General features: G+C 46.4%; 1 protein-coding gene across 1 annotated transcript in view; it reads left to right on the top strand.

Annotated features, from left to right (window-relative positions):
* The window catches only part of LOC133356432 (protein-arginine deiminase type-2-like), a 35,689-nt gene extending 17,587 nt beyond the window's left edge, over window positions 1-18,102 (top strand). Inside the window, exons 5-16 of the mRNA XM_061573960.1 lie at window positions 97-214; window positions 1,934-2,053; window positions 4,428-4,609; window positions 6,174-6,277; window positions 6,762-6,864; window positions 7,283-7,387; window positions 9,708-9,862; window positions 11,754-11,901; window positions 12,859-12,964; window positions 13,838-13,920; window positions 15,577-15,702; window positions 16,566-18,102. Coding sequence (XP_061429944.1) covers window positions 97-214; window positions 1,934-2,053; window positions 4,428-4,609; window positions 6,174-6,277; window positions 6,762-6,864; window positions 7,283-7,387; window positions 9,708-9,862; window positions 11,754-11,901; window positions 12,859-12,964; window positions 13,838-13,920; window positions 15,577-15,702; window positions 16,566-16,805 — 1,590 coding nt within the window. The 3' untranslated portion in view covers window positions 16,806-18,102. The remainder of the gene's footprint in view (window positions 1-96; window positions 215-1,933; window positions 2,054-4,427; window positions 4,610-6,173; window positions 6,278-6,761; window positions 6,865-7,282; window positions 7,388-9,707; window positions 9,863-11,753; window positions 11,902-12,858; window positions 12,965-13,837; window positions 13,921-15,576; window positions 15,703-16,565) is intronic.
* Window positions 18,103-18,902: the final 800 nt, after the last annotated feature.

Genomic DNA, 18,902 nt, shown 5'->3' with positions numbered 1-18,902 from the left:
CACGGGTGCTGCACGCAACAACAACAGCGCTTGCCCTGACAGTTTTGTTAAGGCTACATGGGGGGATCTTTGTATTTTTCTCTGTGGCGCGTGAAGGCGACGTGGAAGTGGGGACCCAACGGGCACGGCGCCGTTCTTCTGGTGAACTGCGACAAGGAGAGGGACTCCACCTCGTCACCCGACAACGAGGACCGCTCCCTGCAGGGGGCAGCAGGTGCGCGGCCACCACTCCATGAACTAAAATGATAAGCTAAACGAATTTTTTATTTGAACAAGCAAGACCCCACTGAGCTGTATATAGCTTATTTTTCAGAAGCGACCTGGCTTTCACGAATTACGGTTCGACAAAGGTGGCCTGTCATCACGTGGACATTTACAGCAGCCAAACATTCTAAACGCGTGACGTTGATTCTAAATGTTTGAGGGAGAGAGACATGCAAACTCCAACCTCCACCTCACGCCGCCTCAGCTCTCTCCGTGCTCCTCATTGTCGACCTGCTGAGCGTTTTTACGCTTTAATAATAGAAATGCACAAAAAAGATGTGCTACGTGTGGCATGTGTAAACACCCTCTAGATCAGTGGTTCTCAACCTTCGATTGGCTACTTCTGTGACCCCCTTGTTGAAGTTTGGTTCATACGAGCACAACCCCCTTCGTCTGACTCAACATGGTTCTGAGAAATAAATGTACGAATAATGGACATCAATATTTGAACCAGTTATCCATTTCGCGAGGTATCCTCACGAGGTAGTAGCTACAAGTGAATAAAAAAAAGAAAATTAAACGGACGCTGTGCAACGCGCGGGGTCATTTGTTCGCGCTCGCTGGTTAATCTTGGAAACCCACATTGTTTACGGTCGGTGAGTTTAGAAAGGTCTTTTATATCGTTTTAGGTTACCAGATGGATTTAAATTTTATCTTGGTTATTTTCTATTGGCAGATTCATCTAAGATTATTTACTCAATGACTCTCATTTATAAATCACCTCATGCACCCCCAGGGACTATTTCTCCACCTGTACCCAGTGCCGGATTATCCGAGGAGCACAAGAAGCTACATATGTAGTAGCTACGGGCCCCGCACTTTCAAGGGCCCCGCCCTAAATGCTTTCATGCTATCAATTCCGGTTCAGTGATTCTGCACTTGCTCTATCACTATAGTACTATACCACCTTCGACTTTTATGAACGACTGGGTGTTTAAGGTTAGCGATTTGTCATATTATCTATCTGTATAGCAAATGAAAAAATACAATTATTTTACTATGCAAGTAAAAAAATGTGTATTTTCATATTTAGGGCCCCTTTATAAAGTATGCTACAGGCCCCGCACTAGCTTAATCTGGCACTGCTTGTACCCCCGAGTACCCCCCGGTATGAGAACCACTGCTTTAGAAGGGCTTCCCCTAGAGGGGCGAGAGGCCTTGGGTGTCGACGAAGCGACGCGGGAGCCACGTTGTGGTGCCCACAAAAGTGGAGGGAAACTGGGAGGAGGGAAGACCAGGAACTTGGTTGGGTAGATGCAGTGGAGAAAGAGAGGTACGAGAAGAGGGATTGAGATCGATGGGTTATGATCGCCGTGTCACTAATGAGCTGACGGGTGATGATCGCTGTGTCACTAATGAGCTGACGGGTGATGATCGCTGTGTCACTAATGAGCTGACGGGTGATGATCGCTGTGTCACTAATGAGCTGACGGGTGATGATCACCGTGTCACTAATGAGCTGACTGACGTGTGATGATCGCCGTGTCACTAATGAGCTGACTGACGTGTGATGATCGCCGTGTCACTAATGAGCTGACTGACGGGTGATGATCACCGTGTCACTAATGAGCTGACTGACGTGTGATGATCGCCGTGTCACTAATGAGCTGACGGGTGATGATCGCCGTGTCACTAATGAGCTGACTGACGTGTGACCGTCCCCCGACAGACCTGCAGGACATGTCGCCGATGCTGGTTCGTACCCGAGGTCCCGCCAAGTTGCCACCTGGCTACAGCCTCCAGCTGCACAGCCTTCAGTCGCAGCACGCTGGCGTCTTCCACGTACCCGGTGAGAGGCCCATCGACCCAACGGAGCACTGCGCCACGGTGGCTAAGAAATGTTAACTATCTTCTTGGTTCTTTCGGTAAAATTACGTAGAAGGGAAATAATAAAATAATAAAAATAAAACATAATAAAATACAATTTTTATGACGTTTCGGCCACAACGCAAGCAGCCGTCCTCAGGTGAAGAACAGGGCTGTCGAAAGACATTTCAGATGCTGTCTTTCCGACAGACCTGTTCTTCACCTGAGGACGGCTGCTTGCGTTGTGGCCGAAACATTGTGAGAACTGTATTTTATTATGTTCAATTTTTATTATTTTATTATTTCCCTTCTACGCGACTTTACCGAAAGAACCGAGAAGATGAATCCCTGCATTCACGAAAGCTTTAAATCGAGATGTTAACTACTTCACCTGGTATACAGGAGTTCGTGGGCTTAAACCCAACCCTGACGCCTGTCTATAATCACTTTGCACGGTGGCGAGATGTTAACAACCTTGCCTGGTATACAGGAGGTCGTGGGTTCGATCCCGACCCTGACGTCTCTATATTTGGAGTTTGCGTGTCTCTCTTCCGATGGCTGCGTGGATTTTTCTCCGGGTCCTCCAGTTTTTTTTCCTCCGCATTTAGCATCGAGGTGTGTTTAAAGAGAGATACGGTCCGCCAGGTCATTCCTTATGACTCACGACTTCACTTCATACATTCTGTAGCTGCGTTGCTATCTCCTGGTTACCTGGCATCTCAAGCCTATGGTAGCTGGTATCACGAGGCAGCCCTCAATCCAAATGCAGGAAATCCTCGCTAAGCACGGGTTCTGGATTTGCAATTTTCGCATATTCGCGAGTTGCTAAATGTATCAATTTTTCCCTCTTCGCGACCCGCCGGACTCCAGTATTCGCGAGTGTGCGTAGTGCCTACAGACCATCGACACCAGGGAGGTAAAGACAGAATGTTACTACATTTGAAACTGTCTGCAAAGATTTGGCATGCCCCCTCAGCTGCCCACGTAGTTCTCACGTCTTGCAGTAATCCCGCTCTGAACTCACTGTTGTGGATTTTTTGACATCGTATATGTACTCATACCAAAATGTATAAACGAGTCGACTGTCAGGTCCATTAAAAATAATGCGAATGCAATCAGGGAGAGTGTTGCGGCTTGCGCTCCCCAGGGTGCTGAACGGATAACAGCTCTGCGGACATTGTTATCAAACTCCTGCATCTCCCGAGTGGATCACCACCACCACGTCTATCGTCGTCAAATCATCATCATCATCATCAAAGTAAATAAAAATTAACCCGTAAACACAAAGTTTTTCGCTATAAATCCTTTATATGCGTGGCATCGGTTTCATTTTATTATTCATTTCTGTTTTTCTTGAGTAAGCAAGCAAGCAAGTGAACTTAATATAAATGATTTAAAAATGTTAGATCACCTCTTGACATGCCCCGTATATTCCCGAGGGCACTAGCGTTGACCCGTTTTACCACTTTCAAGAACCTGGCGGCTTCAATGTAACTGCTCTATAAATAGCCTCCATTGTACAGCGTGGGGGCAGGGATTTCATGCCATGTGGTTAGTCAACATTTGCGTCATCATTACGATGGTGACAGTTTTGTGAAGCAAAATCCATCAAATGAGAACGAACTGTAAAACAGCAATACATAAAATAGGCACACGTTTATTGTTGTTTGCTTTCGATTGGTTTACATTACATTCCATGACAGGAGGACCTTGCTGTGTTTTCAGTTTCTTACAAAGAGCAAGACAATAAATTACAGTACGTGTTCAATGGGCCACAACCCAGCCCACATTGGTCTTTGAAATGGGCGGCTAGAGTCCTCTCGTCTTCTGGCTTGAGATGGCTGCCACCTATGGGTCAGATGATTGCCTGCCACCATTAAGCAATTGGTAATTAAATTTTAAAAAATTTTCCTAAAAAGTCTGTGTGCAAAATGTCAGCTCGATTGGATCATGGGAAGTGGGTTTAAAAACGACCAAAAGATTTTCACGGTCGTAAGCGCGCAAGCAAGCAAGCAAGTGCACTTAATATAAAGGATTTTAAAAAACACGTCGTGCTTCTGAATGTTATTTATTTATTGTAGGCGTCGTTATTAAACATTTACCATTTCCTCCCTATGGTCACTCGTACCAGGAACATAACCCCACTTTCCCCCCACTGGAGCAAAAGTTTTTCTGCATTCGTGAGCATTTTCAAGAACGTAATCCTCGCAGATATAAAGGGTTTTACTGCACTCTCTGGTCTGAATCCTGCTCTTGATTCTGAGATCGGACGACCAAGCTTGTAAACGTGACGGGGGACATGTCAAGTGAAGGACACTCGCTGGTTGACGCGTTGTCGGTGCCTCGGTGGTGTTGAGACCTGAGCAAGGTGATAGGCACGGAGAGGCAGTCGCTGGGGCCGGGCAAGTCGAGCTACTCGTTCGAGTACCCGGGTCGTGGCGGAGAGGTGAACTTCTTCGTGGAGGGGCTCAGCTTCCCGGACGCCGACTTCAACGGATTCGTTCACTTCCACCTCAGCCTCCTGCAGGTCATCCTGCCGGTGAGTGGGAAGCAGGACCAGCAGCAGCAGCAGCCGGACAGCGTCTATCCCCGTGCATCCATCTTTCTCGTCGAGGAGCAAAAACCATCACGCAGACTCCGGTCATCCTCGCAGCAGCACCGGCTTTTTGGCTGGCCATCGTACGAAGACGGTGGTCGTCACGGCAATCGAGTGGCGCTTTCAGATGCGCTTTGGCGGTCGTCTGGAACGCTCTTCCCTTCCAAAATTAGGAGCCCACCACCAGGGGCTACGCACTTTTAAATCATCATCTCGATTGAAAACTAATTTCTTTATAACTGCTTTTTGTGTTTTGTTTGTTGTCCTCCCCCCCCCTCCCCCGCACCTCTGATTAGCGCTGTTTGCTACGTACGGTGCGAAAGAAGTTCAACATGCATATAGCTGTAGCATCACACATGGAGCCCAATGCTCTAACCGCAAATAGAGCCCTGCGCTTGCTCGCATCATTATTTATAAACGTATTACCCCATCTTTAAATGTTTCTCCCCAAATTCATCCCGACTGCGTTATCATCACGACGTCATGAGATGGGGAATCCACGCGGGTCTTTAATAGAACAGTGCACCCCTTCGTGTTCAAGGACGAATATCTCAGAGCTATTGTTGACATCCCAAATGTCATTTGGTCCACACACACAGGAAGGGGGCGATGTTTTTCTACTCGCCCTGCTAAGCTGAGTAAAGTTCGTCGCACGACAGTCAAACTGCAATTTTCAAGTCTCAGAGCTGAACTTTAGCCAAATTAAGTGAATAACCAAAGTTAATGTACAGCATTCCCTCGTTATTCACGAACTTGCTGTCCGCGATTTTGGCTGTCCGCAAATCGCATCTGGAACTCTACACGACTACTGAATCGAGACAGAGAGGGAAAGAAAGAAAGTGATGAGAGATAAAGTGACGAGAGATAAAGTGACGAGAGATAAAGCGACGAGAGATAAAGTGATGAGAGATGAAGTGATTACATAAATAACCAATCAATTTTTTCGTATTATTATTTTCATGCATTTAATAGCTTATTTATGTATTTATATCAGGTAATTCATAAAAAAATATATATAAAGGTTTTTGTCGGCCAATATCATTAGCCCTCGTGGTGAATAACGAGAGACTCCTTGTCATGGATTTTATTTTGTGCAGGTCATTTGGTGATCAGGCTGTGGGAGTACTGGAGATTGACTCCGTGGAAAACGTTGCGATGAATTTTTTATCCAGCTGTCTGGACACATCTTGACGTCAGTGATCCATCTACGGGAAGTGAAGTGGGATAGGCTATTCTGGCAAATGGCGCATGATGCTGGATGTAATTACCAGTGAAACGTCGTACTCAAATTGTAAAATGTTGTGGATTTACTCTCCAACACACCGGTGGGCTGAAGTAGTAACTAATTGGCGTTTGTTTACGTGAAGAATCCCTTACCAATTGGTTGTCAGGTGGTGGAGGGTTACGACACATTTATTGTAACGCGATCTAACCCAAAACCTTAATTATGAATGTTATGGATTGTTATGTGATGCATATTATTATTTTTCTCTCTCGCTTTTACCAGGGCACACAGAGCACGCCGATTTTCAGCGACAGCGTGGTTTTCCGTGTGGCTCCTTGGATCATGACTCCAAATACCCAGCTGGCGCTGGAGATCTTCATGACAAGGTATTTGGGGAGTTAGGGATACGTTCCCGATTTTTATGTTAATCCCAAAAATTAATTAAACTTGGCCTAGATACGGTGACGTGAGATGCGTGGTGTATCACTGCATGGTGAGCGGTTGTGTGGTTGTGTGTTTGCGTGGTTGCGTGGTTGCGTGGTTGCGTGCTCACCCCAGGGTTAGCAGGGAGTGGAAGAGTAACAGTTTAGCGCGCTGTGCTATGAACCCAGCAACCCAGGTTCGATTCCCACTCACAGCCAACACCAGTGATAGTGAATATTTTAACTGGTCCTGGACCTCCCCTAGGTCGACTTAGCCTCAAAGGAGTACCTGGTGCGATGTGTAAACGTCACCACTAGGAAGAGTGTGTGTTGGTGTAGTGCTCGCCACCCCCGTGTGCAGTGCCGGCCTTCATCGGTGCTCGCTAACAGCACTTGCCCCTACAGTCTGTTAAGGCTACACGGGGGATCTTTGTCTTTGTCACCCCAGGGTCGACACGAATGCGGTGTTCGTAAAGCAGATGACCACCATCGCTCGCCTGGCCGGGTGCACGCCATTTGAAATACAGAACACAGTCGATGTGTGGATGCAGGTGAGTGTCCGTGTGTAAGAGAGAGTGCTGAGGTGTGTGGGGAGCCGTGGAGTAGCGGTTAGCGTGCTGCGCTACTAACCCAGTGACCTGAGTTCAATTCCCGCTCACAGTGGAAAGCACACAGGGTGAGCTCATCTGTCGAAGACGATTAGCATCTCATACTGCTGCAGTTCGGATGTAAACAGTGGTTAGAGCACTGGGTTATGAACCCGTCGACCCAAGTTCGATTCCTGTTGACAGCTAACATCAGTGGCGAGTGATATCCGAACTGGTCCTAGGGCCTACCCTTCAGCCTGCACTCCACGTTGGGAGGCCTTAATCCGCCGATGGATTCACTCGCTACCAACGCTGCTCCATTCACTCAGCGAGGTTTCGTGGGCGTGGGGTAATTGACGTGTCTCTTTTTGTTCACGCGCAGGACGAGATGGAGTTTGGCTACTGCGAGTGTCCTACCAAGGTCATACCGGTCGTGTTCGACTCCCCGCGGGACCGCGGACTAATGGCCGTGCCGCTCCTGCTAACGGTAACCGCGTTGACCCCACCCAGCCCTGGCTGGCTACGCTTCCATGGCAGAAAGCTATGCACAATGCCTCGCGAATCGCGAAAAACTCAACGCATCCGCCGTTTAAAAAGCATACAGGGTGTCCGGAAAATAATAGAACTAAAAGAATGTTGAGTAGTTTTATTGTTATTCGAGGTACTGACGTAAATGTAATGTGGCTTAGGAGTTTTTTGTTTGTTTAAATTGTTATGGTATTGATTAGATATTCTGGGATTATTAATAAACTTCCACGTCGTCCATCATTTACTATGATCAATAATTCACTATAATCAATCATTCACTATTATCAATCTAAATCAGTGTTTAAACCCTGAGAAAACATTTTCCAACACAGCTGTAGGGGATGGATGATGACACAGCGACATCAACAACAGTAAGATGTTTAAGCTCTTCAAAGTCCCTTGGTTTGCTAGTTGTAGACTTTACTTTAAAAATCGCAAAGATAAAAAGAAATCGAATGGCGTTAAGTCGGGCGAACGGGGGTGGACTTGTCATCGTATATCAGAAAATTGGGTTTCTCCTGAGACAGGAAGAAGGTACCAGTCATGTTAACGTCAGTCAGAACCATGGGGGTCCTACAGGAGGTGAAATATGAACTGATAAAAAAACATGAAACATAGCTGTCAACACATACGGTTTACCCGTATTCTTGTACAGAGAAATTACGTTTTCAGGTTCATATGGCGTACAGCCGTTTCCATGCGGGCAAAATAGTTTTTTTCTATTTGTTTGTGTTTCGCCCTTTATAAGGGCACGCGGTGACCAATAAGGTCTGAATTGGTCTGAAATAAGGTAGGCACTGATAACGGGTTGATAGGTATAACTAAACGATGTCAGTGTTAACGATGGACTACTGTATACATCATCCAGTGACCCATTCACAGGAATTGCTTGGCACCCGCGAAACGCATCGTCTCCTCCTATTCAAATAAAACAGGGGGGAGTATGCTGAGAAGAGAAGGAAAGGGAGCATGGGAAGGTCGTGCGGAGGAGAGTAGAGTGAGATGAGAGGGGAGCAGCAGGAGGGGGCGTGGAGGGGAGCCGAGGGGATGATGAGAGAGGATGCAGTGAGACGGGGCATGCGGGTTGAGGCCGTAGAGCAGCGGTCGGGAACCTATGGCTCGCGAGCCATATATGGCTCTTCCGGTGACGGCATATGGCTCCCAGACAATTTTGAGTTGAAAAAATATAATAAAAAAATAAAAATAAAATCAGTTTGGAACTGATTTTAAAATACTTGTGATATTGCTTAATAATACTGTGTCATTTTAAAGTAAACAGAAATTAGTTTTGAAGATAAAATTTTCTCGGGTCACGGGTCCCGTGACCAAAAGTCGCATTAAAAGTAAGACATATTTAATTTATTATACGTTAAAAATACTATATGGCTGTCAATGAAATATATTTAGAAATATTTGGCTTTTATGGCTCTCCCAGTCAAAAAGGTTCCTGACCCCTGCCGTAGAGGAAATTGGACATGGCGAGAGCCATGTTCACTGCGTTCCTAAAAATGAAACCTTTTTTATTGTACTGGGGTAAGACTCGCTGAGCTATGATAGCTCTTTTTCAAATCGTGAACTTTTCAGAGGCTGGACTCGATTTAGTATGCACCTACGTCACTGGTTGTGGGTAATAAAGTAAAGAAGCCATGGTTTGGTTCAATGCGTAAAGTTCCAACACATTATAGCCCTTCCGTCTGTGAGCCTTTTATGTTTTAAAACTAAAACCAACATTTTGATTTAAAGCTTTCGTGACTGCAGGGATTCATATTCTTGGTTCTTTCGGTAAAGTCACATAGAAGGGAAATAATAAAATAAGAAAAATATAAAAACAATAAAATTCTCACGACGTTGCAGTTGAAACGTCGTGAGAATTTTATTGTTTAATATTTTATTATTTTATTATTTTCCTTCTACGTGACTTTACCGAAAGAACCAAGAATATAGAACCTAATTTTTATTTTATTTGACGAGGTAAGGCCCACTGAGCTATATAACTCTTTCTCGGAAGCGACCTGGCCACAAATTATAGTTCAACGAAGTGGCTTATCACGTGGAGATTTGTAGCAGCCAAATACTCTGAACCGCATGTTTCCTAATGTGCAGGGGAAAACCGGAGGACCCGCAGAACAATCCACAAGACCACGGAGACAGAGTACATGCAAATTCCAAATATACAGCAAGCGTCAGGATCGGGATCGAACCCACGACCTCCTGCATACCAGGCGAGGTAGTTAATATCTCGCCACCATGGTGTTTCTCTGCCCTGGCCGGTGTCTCAGGGCAAGGACTTTGGCTATGTGACGCGGAAGCCACGGAGAGGCGAGGAGGTGAACAGCCTGGACTCGTTCGGAAACCTTGAGGTGTCGCCCCCCGTCATCGTGAAGGGCAAGAAATATCCGCTCGGGCGCATCATCATTGGCAGCGCCTTCCCCGGGTGAGTCTGCTGGGTCTCTCACTCCCTCTCTCCTTCTGGGGGTCGCCGCGTGGAACGATTCACCCCCCGAACCTCTTTAATAACTCGATGAAAATTCAGAGTCGGCGGTCGCGATTTGATTCAAGAGCCGATTCTTCTCAAGTCATTATTTTTCGTTATGTTTTCAGAAAGTAAGAAAAAAATCGACTGCCTTGCTGCATTTTTTTACAAAATCTTCCGCATTAAGGCCACTCCACACCAATGTCAATCACAGGGGGTTGTTTCCACCATTCTTCACGTTTGGTGAGAGGGAATGGGCCAGGCCCGGTTTAGGTTAGCGCTCTCTTACCGATGTTTAACGTGGCCGGGATTCGAACTCGGGTCGGCGGGTTCATCGCGCAATGCACCTCCTGACCCCAGCTCCACCCCCCTCCACTTCCACTTCTTTTGGGTTTAATTTTTTTCACGTTTATTCTGTCTCATTTGTACGGTTATCTTCACCCCCCCCCATCCCGTTAACCCACTTGTAAAAATAGCTTTCTCATTTGCACAAGCCTTAATCAGTTCCAGTATACAGTGGACCACTGTAGCCCTCGCCCCCTTCAATGGGAGAAAATGGCAAAGCTGCTGCGCTCTCCTGAAGCACTCTCGTCGTGGCGAGCGGACGTCGAAAATTGGCGTTTAGCTCCCGAACGCATTTGCCCTTGCGCACGACTGGAATTCACACGAAAGCACATTTGGACATGCGCTCGCCGTTGAATGTAATAATTGTATTGGAATCGGCGATTCCTCGAACACCCGTCGTCAAGAAAAAAAGTGTAACAAATGAGACAGAGAAATAAACAAGAAAGAATACAAAAGAGGTACCATCTACACAAATAAAATAAGTAATATTAAAAAAAAACTTGTTTAAAAACACGCTTTTATAAAATGTTCTAGTAATGGCAGAACTCCACGACTCCAGGAAGTGGCACCGAAGCTTGCCATAACGTAAGGGACCGTGGCCAATTACAGCCAACGTCAGTTGACCGTGGACAATTAGACCCAAACCGAAACATAACATATAAAAAAAGGGATGGCACTGCCAATAAGCCAGAGGAGTCCAGGTGTTGTATGTATGTGTGTACGTTGAATTTCTTTCACACCGTACGTTAGCCAGCCGTGCTAATCGGAGATTGAAGTTCAGATGTAAACATTTCAGGTTTATGGATCATTTACATTTCAGATTGCAGGCTCAACTAAGTACAAACATCAGTTTTAAAGAATGAGTTTTCAATTTAGATTTAAAAGGGCATAGCTCTAGTGGCTTCCTGATAGTAATAAATATATATATATATCCATGTGACCACCAGCATACAAACAACTTGTACACACCTAGCAACATATCGTGCGATATTTTTAAATGAACGTGGCATACCGCTCAATACCAAACCTTAACACAACAACACTGTACAGTATGCTTCAGCATCATAACCGTACTCGGCAGAAAGTCAGAAAACGTAAAGAATTAGCTCATTAAGCAGCTCGCACGCACACACAGACGAGAGGGGAACGGTCATGAAACAGCTTGATAATTGAGATGTAACAATTTATGAAACGAAGTGGGGGGAAATTAAAGATGGAGGGATGGGGGGGGCCCAATTAATTATTTGCACCAGGACCCAAGCCAACTACGCCGCTGCTGCACCAATCGCTCAAAGAGTGGCGGGACTACAGGCACGTGCCACGCTCCACTTCGAGCTCAAATGGGTCCCTCGTTCGCAGGAACGTCCCATTGATCGCACTCCCCCTCCACCTCCTGTCCCCTTATCCCCCCGACCCCGTCGCCCGCCGTTGTCGCCCCGGCGCAACATCCCGACCCGCCCTGACCCGCCCCGCCCTGCTTGCCTCGTGTGTGGTCCCGTGCCTGCAGGGAGCGCGCGGGGCGCAACATGGCCACCGCCGTGCGCGAGTTCCTGTTCGCGCAGCAGGTGCAGGCGCCCGTGGAGCTCTACAGCGACTGGCTCTCCGTGGGCCACGTCGACGAGTTCATGAGCTTCGTGCCGGCGCCCGACCGCAAGGTTTGGCGTGACAGCGAACTGACCTCCGATTGCACGGGAGATGATGGCGGTTGTTGTGATTTAGAAAGTGGTGGTGTAGTTTTGGTGACGGTTAGGAGAACAGGCGGCAGAGGTTAAGGGGGGGGGGGGGTTGGGGTAGGTCTGGTAGTAGCTGGGGGGTGGGGGGCAGGGAGGCGCCACGATGGCGAGATGTTAACTACCTTGCCTGGTGCACAGAAGGTCGTGGATTTGATATTGACCCTGACGCCTGCTGTATATTTGGAGTTTGCATGTTCTTCCTGTGGTCGCGAGGATTTGTCTCTGGGTCCTCCGGTTTTTTCCCTTCACGTTTAAAATCAATATGCTTTGAGAGCATTCGGCTGCAATAAATGCCCATGTAATTTGCCAAGATGGGAAAATTATATTGTGGGATGAGATGCGGTTTGCAAAGAGATCGTGAAGAGTGGAAGACGTGGGCGGGAGGCCCCTGCCCAACGGCGGGGCTGCTATCAATCTTTGTCTCTTTGTGTTGTTGTTGTACGCGATGTGTTTGTGTTGATGTCGTTGTCATTGTGTGCGATGTTTGTGTTGTTGTACGGTGTTGTGCGTTGTCGGTGTTGTCGTTGTGTGCGATGTATTTGTGTTGCTGTGCATTGTGCGGTGTTGTTATTGTCGTTGTGTGTGATGCGTTTGTGTTGCCGTGCATTGTGTTGTGCTTTGTGTGGTGTTGTTATTGCCGTTGTTCATCGTGTTTGTGTTGTTGTTGTTGTTGTTGTCGTTGTGTGCGATGTGTTTGTGTTGCTGTGCATTGTGTGGTGTTGCCGTTGTGTGCGACGTGTTTATGTTGTTTTCCTTGTGTGCGACGTGTTTGTGTTACCGTGAATTTTGTTGTGCTTTGCGTGGTGTTTTTATTGTCGTTGTGTTCTACGTGTTTGTATTGTTGTGTGCGATGTGCTTGTGGTGGCGTGCGACACACAGGGGTTCCGGCTGCTGCTCGCGAGTCCCGACGCGTGTCTCCGTCTCCTCAAGGAGCTGCTCCAGCAGGGACACGGCCAGAAGCGCCTCTTTGAGAGCTGCCCAGACGGTGAGCTCGTCACTAAATGTGCAGGTTGCAGATTTATAAACATCGACGCTGAAGCTGCAGTTGACAGCGCAAGATCCTAGGTATTAAATGAAGCGGTGTCCCGCACATTGGACGACTACGTTTTAGTGTTCAGCTTTAATGTGCAGCTACATATTCGTCTTCTGCTGGTTGAGGGCATCTGAAAGCAGACAAAATGGAAACGTGGTGGATTGGGCCTTAGGCTTTTTCTAGGCTGTATTCTAATACTGATAAAAGCTCTGGGTCATGATTGACTAGAAGAGAAAAATGAGGCACGGACCCTTTTGTAAAGACTTCCATTTGGTGAGTTGCAAAGAAAGAAAAAATACGTTTTGGGAAAATATCCTTGCCTTTCCAAGAAATATAACTGTAAAGCACCAAACATTGGATGGCATTATAAAGTCAGGGCTGCCACCTGTCTTGGGTTTCAGTTGGACAGCCAGGAAATTGGCATCTCTCTTCGGGTGGCAGGGATTGATTTGTGCCAAGAACTGGTACCGGTTTTGCATTGAACATTATCACAGAATCCATAATACGGGGTTTTTGGGTTCGATAGCCAATTAGTGAGGTTTGTCACGTAAACAGAACATGCCAATTTGTTACTAGCGCAGCACACCGGTGTGTTGGAGAGCCAATCCACAACATTTACAATCTGAGTATGACGTTTCACTTGTAATTACAACTAGCTTCATCAGGCGGAGAGTAAGTACTGCTAGTTGTAGTTACTACCTGTTGTAATTACAACAGGCAGTAATTCTAGTTGCAGTCAATGCTGTAAGCAATAAAACCTATCCTCTGTCCTCCCACATCTCCTCTATCGCGATCGCCCTCTTCCCATCCATGATCCCCCCACAGTTGTCTCATCCTTGAAGCGCAAGCTGAAGATTCAGGACATCGTCGATGACAAAAACATCACGACTGAAAATGCATATGTACAGGTACAGTACTCACCCAGAGGTGGACCTGTTCTCACCGATACCCAGAGATAACCACACACTGATACTCAGAGATAACCACACACACACTGATACCCAGAGATAACCACACACATACTGAAACCCAGATATAACCACACACACACACACTGATACCCAGAGATAACCACACACACACACACTTATACCCAGAGATAACCACACACACTTGTACCCAGAGATAACCACACACACACACTGATATCCAGAGATAACCACACACACACACACTGGTACCCAGAGATAACCACACACACACACACTGGCACCCAGAGATAACCACACACACACTGCTACCCAGAGATAACCACACACACACTGATACCCAGAGATAACCACACACACACTGATACCCAGAGATAACCACACACACACACACTGGTACCCAGAGATAACCACACACACACACAATGATAACCAGACATAACCACACACACACTGAGACCCAGATATAACCACACACACACACACTGGTACCCAGAGATAACCACACACACACACACACACACTGATACCCAGAGATAACCACACACACACAATGATAACCAGAGATAACCACACACACACACACTGGTACCCAGAGATAACCACACACACACTGCTACCCAGAGATAACCACACACACACTGATACCCAGAGATAACCACACACACACTGAGACCCAGATATAACCACACACACACACACTGGTACCCAGAGATAACCACACACACACACACACACTGATACCCAGAGATAACCACACACACACAATGATAACCAGAGATAACCACACACACACACACTGATACCCATAGATAACCACACACACACAATGATAACCATAGATAACCACACACACACACACACTGATACCCATAGATAACCACACACACACGATTTGAGGGTGTCCTCCAAACACCTCCTTCATGCAGGGGGTGGGATTCATTCGTGTTCAGGAATTACACGGTAGATGCGTTCCTGAAAAGTGCTGCGTTCAGTGTAAATGCATTAAGCGAGGAATTAACAGACTGAATCACGTTTGCTGAATGAATTCATCCGATGGTAGGACATACAACTGATATGAGGGCACGCCGTCGCGTTACTGTATCATTCCGCGTTACTGTATCATACCGCTTAGTCGCGTGGCTCAAGAAAGTAGTTCGTCGTCGACCGCTCAGGAACCACCTTATATTGGGGTGCGTCCAGCATTGTTGCATGGCACGTTCCGCTTGTGTGTGAGATTGTTCACTCGCAGAAGAAAGTCTCGTAGCGAGGAACGCGTGCTGTGTGAACACGCGTTAAGCGAGGACTTCACCGTATATCCGTTTCATGAGCAAAAGCCTATTGTTTCCTTAAGGCCAAAGGCAGCCCCAATTGATGGCTTTGAATGTTACTTTTTTTTAATCGTTCGTTATTCTTAATACTACATGCATATAATTTTGTTTTTACGTAAATCGCCACTTAAATCGCCAAAAATCACGGGCCAATTTTGTAAGGTACAAAGACACAGATCCCCTGTATAGCCTTGACAGACTTTTGGGACAAGTGCTGTTAGCGAGCACCTGTGAAGAAATGCACACACACGCGCGCGCACACACACATACACGCGCGTATTAATGGCAACGACTGTGGTGGCAGCGCTGCATCGACTGGAACCGCGACGTGCTCAAGAGGGAGCTGGGCCTGGAGGAGGCGGACATCATCGACCTCCCCGTGCTCTTCCTCCTCAACAAGAGCAAGGCCGAGGCCTACTTCCCCGACGTGGTGCGTGTGGCCGCTCTGTTACAAAAGCTCCACTCTTTAATTGTTTAACTATTTTTTTTATTTTACCAGGTAAGGCCCACTGATCTATATAGCTCTTTTTCAGGAGCGACCTGTCCATCACAGATAGTTTGAGGACCATTGAAATTTGAAGCTTCATTTTTTATTATTATTTATCTGGCACTTTACCATCCGGAATGCTCTATTAAACCGGCATCTGTTATAAATGGCGATATAAATCTTCCTTTGCATATCCGAAGTGTGTTTACGATAGCCATCCAGTATCTTGCCGTGTCCTTCTCTTAGATCTGTTTGTTTCAGGACGCTGCCAAGTGGTCACACTAGTGGCAGTCTCAGTTGTAAACATTCACCATCCACCACTGTGATCGCATTGTGCTTGCGCTGTATCACAAGCTTCCGTCTTCAGGTGGAACCGTCACAGCCACGACAGCTGTATCAAGTAAAGAGAAATCCCAAGAGACCCGACCTTGTATATATACTGGTTGAGGGGGGAGGAGCCAGGATGGGCTGCGGGAGAGGAGTTGTTATGATAACTTTAGCCACTGGAAACTCATGTCCTTAGAACTGCTCGTTGTTGTGTTTAGTTTGTCGTCCTTACCCCGCACCTCCCATTAGCACTGTTGGCTACGTACGGTGCGAAAGAAGTTGACCGTACATACATACTTTGTATACTGTACCCTAAACTGCCCCACTCCTTCTCTACGATCAACTTGGAATGCTCTACAACTGACTGCCGAATACCTCTGCAAAATAGTATATTATTCCTTATATCATCGTTAAAACGCAGGCTTATTAATTTCTCCCCGCCGTGTTCCTCGCGTCCCCCGTGCCATCCCGTGGCCCAGGTGAACATGGTGGTGCTCAACAAGCAGCTGGGCATCCCAAAGCCGTTCTGGCCGCACGTGGACGGGCAGTGCCCACTGGAGAGCCACGTGCGCTCCCTGCTCGAGCCCCTGGGCCTCGCCTGCCACTTCGTCGACGACCTGAAGACCTACCACCTCAATCTGGGCGAGGTGCACTGCGGCTCCAACACTCGCCGCTCACCCTTCGCCGGCGTCCGCTGGTGGGACGTGGGCCCCCTGTGAGACCCGTCAAGCCCCTGGGCGTGAAGACGACAGCCCACGTCGTGCCGATGGCCCGTCCTCCGCTGGCTCGTCCGAGCCAAGCCAGTGCGAGGCCCGCATGGTACAGGTGGTTGGTTTTCCTACTGGCTGTTGTGTGTGCAGTGGAAAAGCAACCCAGCACCTCCCGAGTCCCACCAGGGCTGGCTTGGCACAACCCCCGGCATAGCTTGCTCAGCTGGTTGCAGTGGAAAGAAGCATGAGATTTTGGGCTCAATTCAGGCAACTGTCTTGTGAGTATTCATCCAGGCTGTAATCATGTATGGTGATTTGATTATTTCAGGCAGGTAACTCGTGCCAGCTCTTAATGACTTAAAATAAATAGTAGGCTTGTCTAAGGGTGTTATCTAAGCCAAGTAACTCTTGCTGCAGACTTTTGCCTAATCATTGCAAACATTGTGTAGGGAAAGGCATTTAAGAAAACTGTGGCTGGTATGATGTTCATGCCTATGCAGGCCTATTCATCCCCCAATTTACTTGCGAGTCCTTTGAGATCGAAGGATAACTAGAGCCCCTAGGATCAACTTAACTCTGGCACCCAGTTTTTCATTGGATAAGAAAAGTTTAAATTAGAAAAACATGTAACGAGTGTGCATCACTCTAATTGGCCGTGGCAATAATGATTTAGATTAATGTGAAGAATAGTTTTATATGGCTTTTAAACTTTACACAATTTTATCCCAATCGCCCTGTTTGCATCATGTCTGAGACGAAGTATCCATTGGGATGTCTCATTCAGCAGTGCAGCCAACCCCCCCTTGTGTTATGGTATGGCTCACTGAAGAGGATATGGCAGCGCTACCTCTGAGACAGCTGGAAGTGACCTCTGGCTCCACACGTCAGAGGGAGGAATTTTCCCACCCGCTCTGCCACGTGAGACTTAATGTTCATTGCATGAGCGTCAAACTTTCAGAGTTGGGAATTTAGCTTGAATTAAATGCGGAGAATTTCTTGACAATATCCGACTGCGAATGTACTCCGGTTTACAGGGGACATTGTTTCAAAATGCTTCTCTTGTACGCGTCTCGGCATCGAAAAGACGTTGGCACCAGGTTCGACCACAGGCCACCAAGTCACGTGATTCGCTTTGCTTTTTAATGTAACTTCCATGGACCAAAATCAGTAGTACATTTATGAGAAGTGCCTCATTTCCAGGTGTACTTCTCTTTAATATTTGATTAATCGCCACTGCAAATTGATGTGGTCAAAATATTGGTGTTTGATTGATGTTGCACTGTTTTCAATAAATTGTTTAAACGTGTTCTTTGTTCTTGACTTTCTGTGTTGGTTGAGCTATCACCTGTGGCCAGGTCGCTTCTGAAAAATAGCTATATACCATTGCTCAGTGGGCCTTTACCTGGTAAAATTTTAAAAAAGATTGATTTAATGGGATGAAATATAAACATTATTAATCATGTATAAATATTAAAACGGTTATATTATTGGGTCTTTCTGTAAAGTCACGTAGACAGGTTCAAAGAAAATAACAAAAAATAAGAAAAAACTACGACGTTTCGATCGCAACACAAGCGGTCGTCTTCAGAAAAAGGGGGGTTAGCTTCCAAGGCAAACTGTTTCTAAGGGTTTTAAATGTGCGTAGCCCAAATGTCAGCAGCCAATGATAATCTAAGTATATTCTTAGGTTTGTTCGGTAAAGTCACGTAGGTAAAAAGTAAATAATAAAAATAAATAATAAAAATAATAGAAGAAATAATAGAAATAAAATAATAAATCACGTTTCGGGGGCAACACAAGCTTCCGTCTTCAGGTGGAACCGTCACAGCACGATTGCTGTATCAAGTAAATGAGAAATTCCAAGATATACTACCCCGTATATATACTGGTTGAGGGGGGAGGAGCCAGGATGGGCCGCGGGAGAGGAGTTGTTATGATTATTTGGTTCTTTCGGTTAAGTCACGTCTAAAGATAAAATAATAAATTAAATTAAATAATAGCATACGACGTTTCGATTGCAACACAAGCAATCATCATCAGGTATAATGAAATTGCGACATAAAATCTAACCAGAAAACTATAGACAGACATATTAGCAGACAAATA

The sequence above is a fragment of the Lethenteron reissneri genome, chromosome 54 (genome assembly GCF_015708825.2).
Source record: "Lethenteron reissneri isolate LAM-NWPU_2019-01 chromosome 54, ASM1570882v1, whole genome shotgun sequence".
Classification (NCBI taxonomy): domain Eukaryota; kingdom Metazoa; phylum Chordata; class Hyperoartia; order Petromyzontiformes; family Petromyzontidae; genus Lethenteron; species Lethenteron reissneri.
Note: the sequence above shows the minus strand (reverse complement) of the source record. Positions and strands in the feature narration are given on the sequence as shown.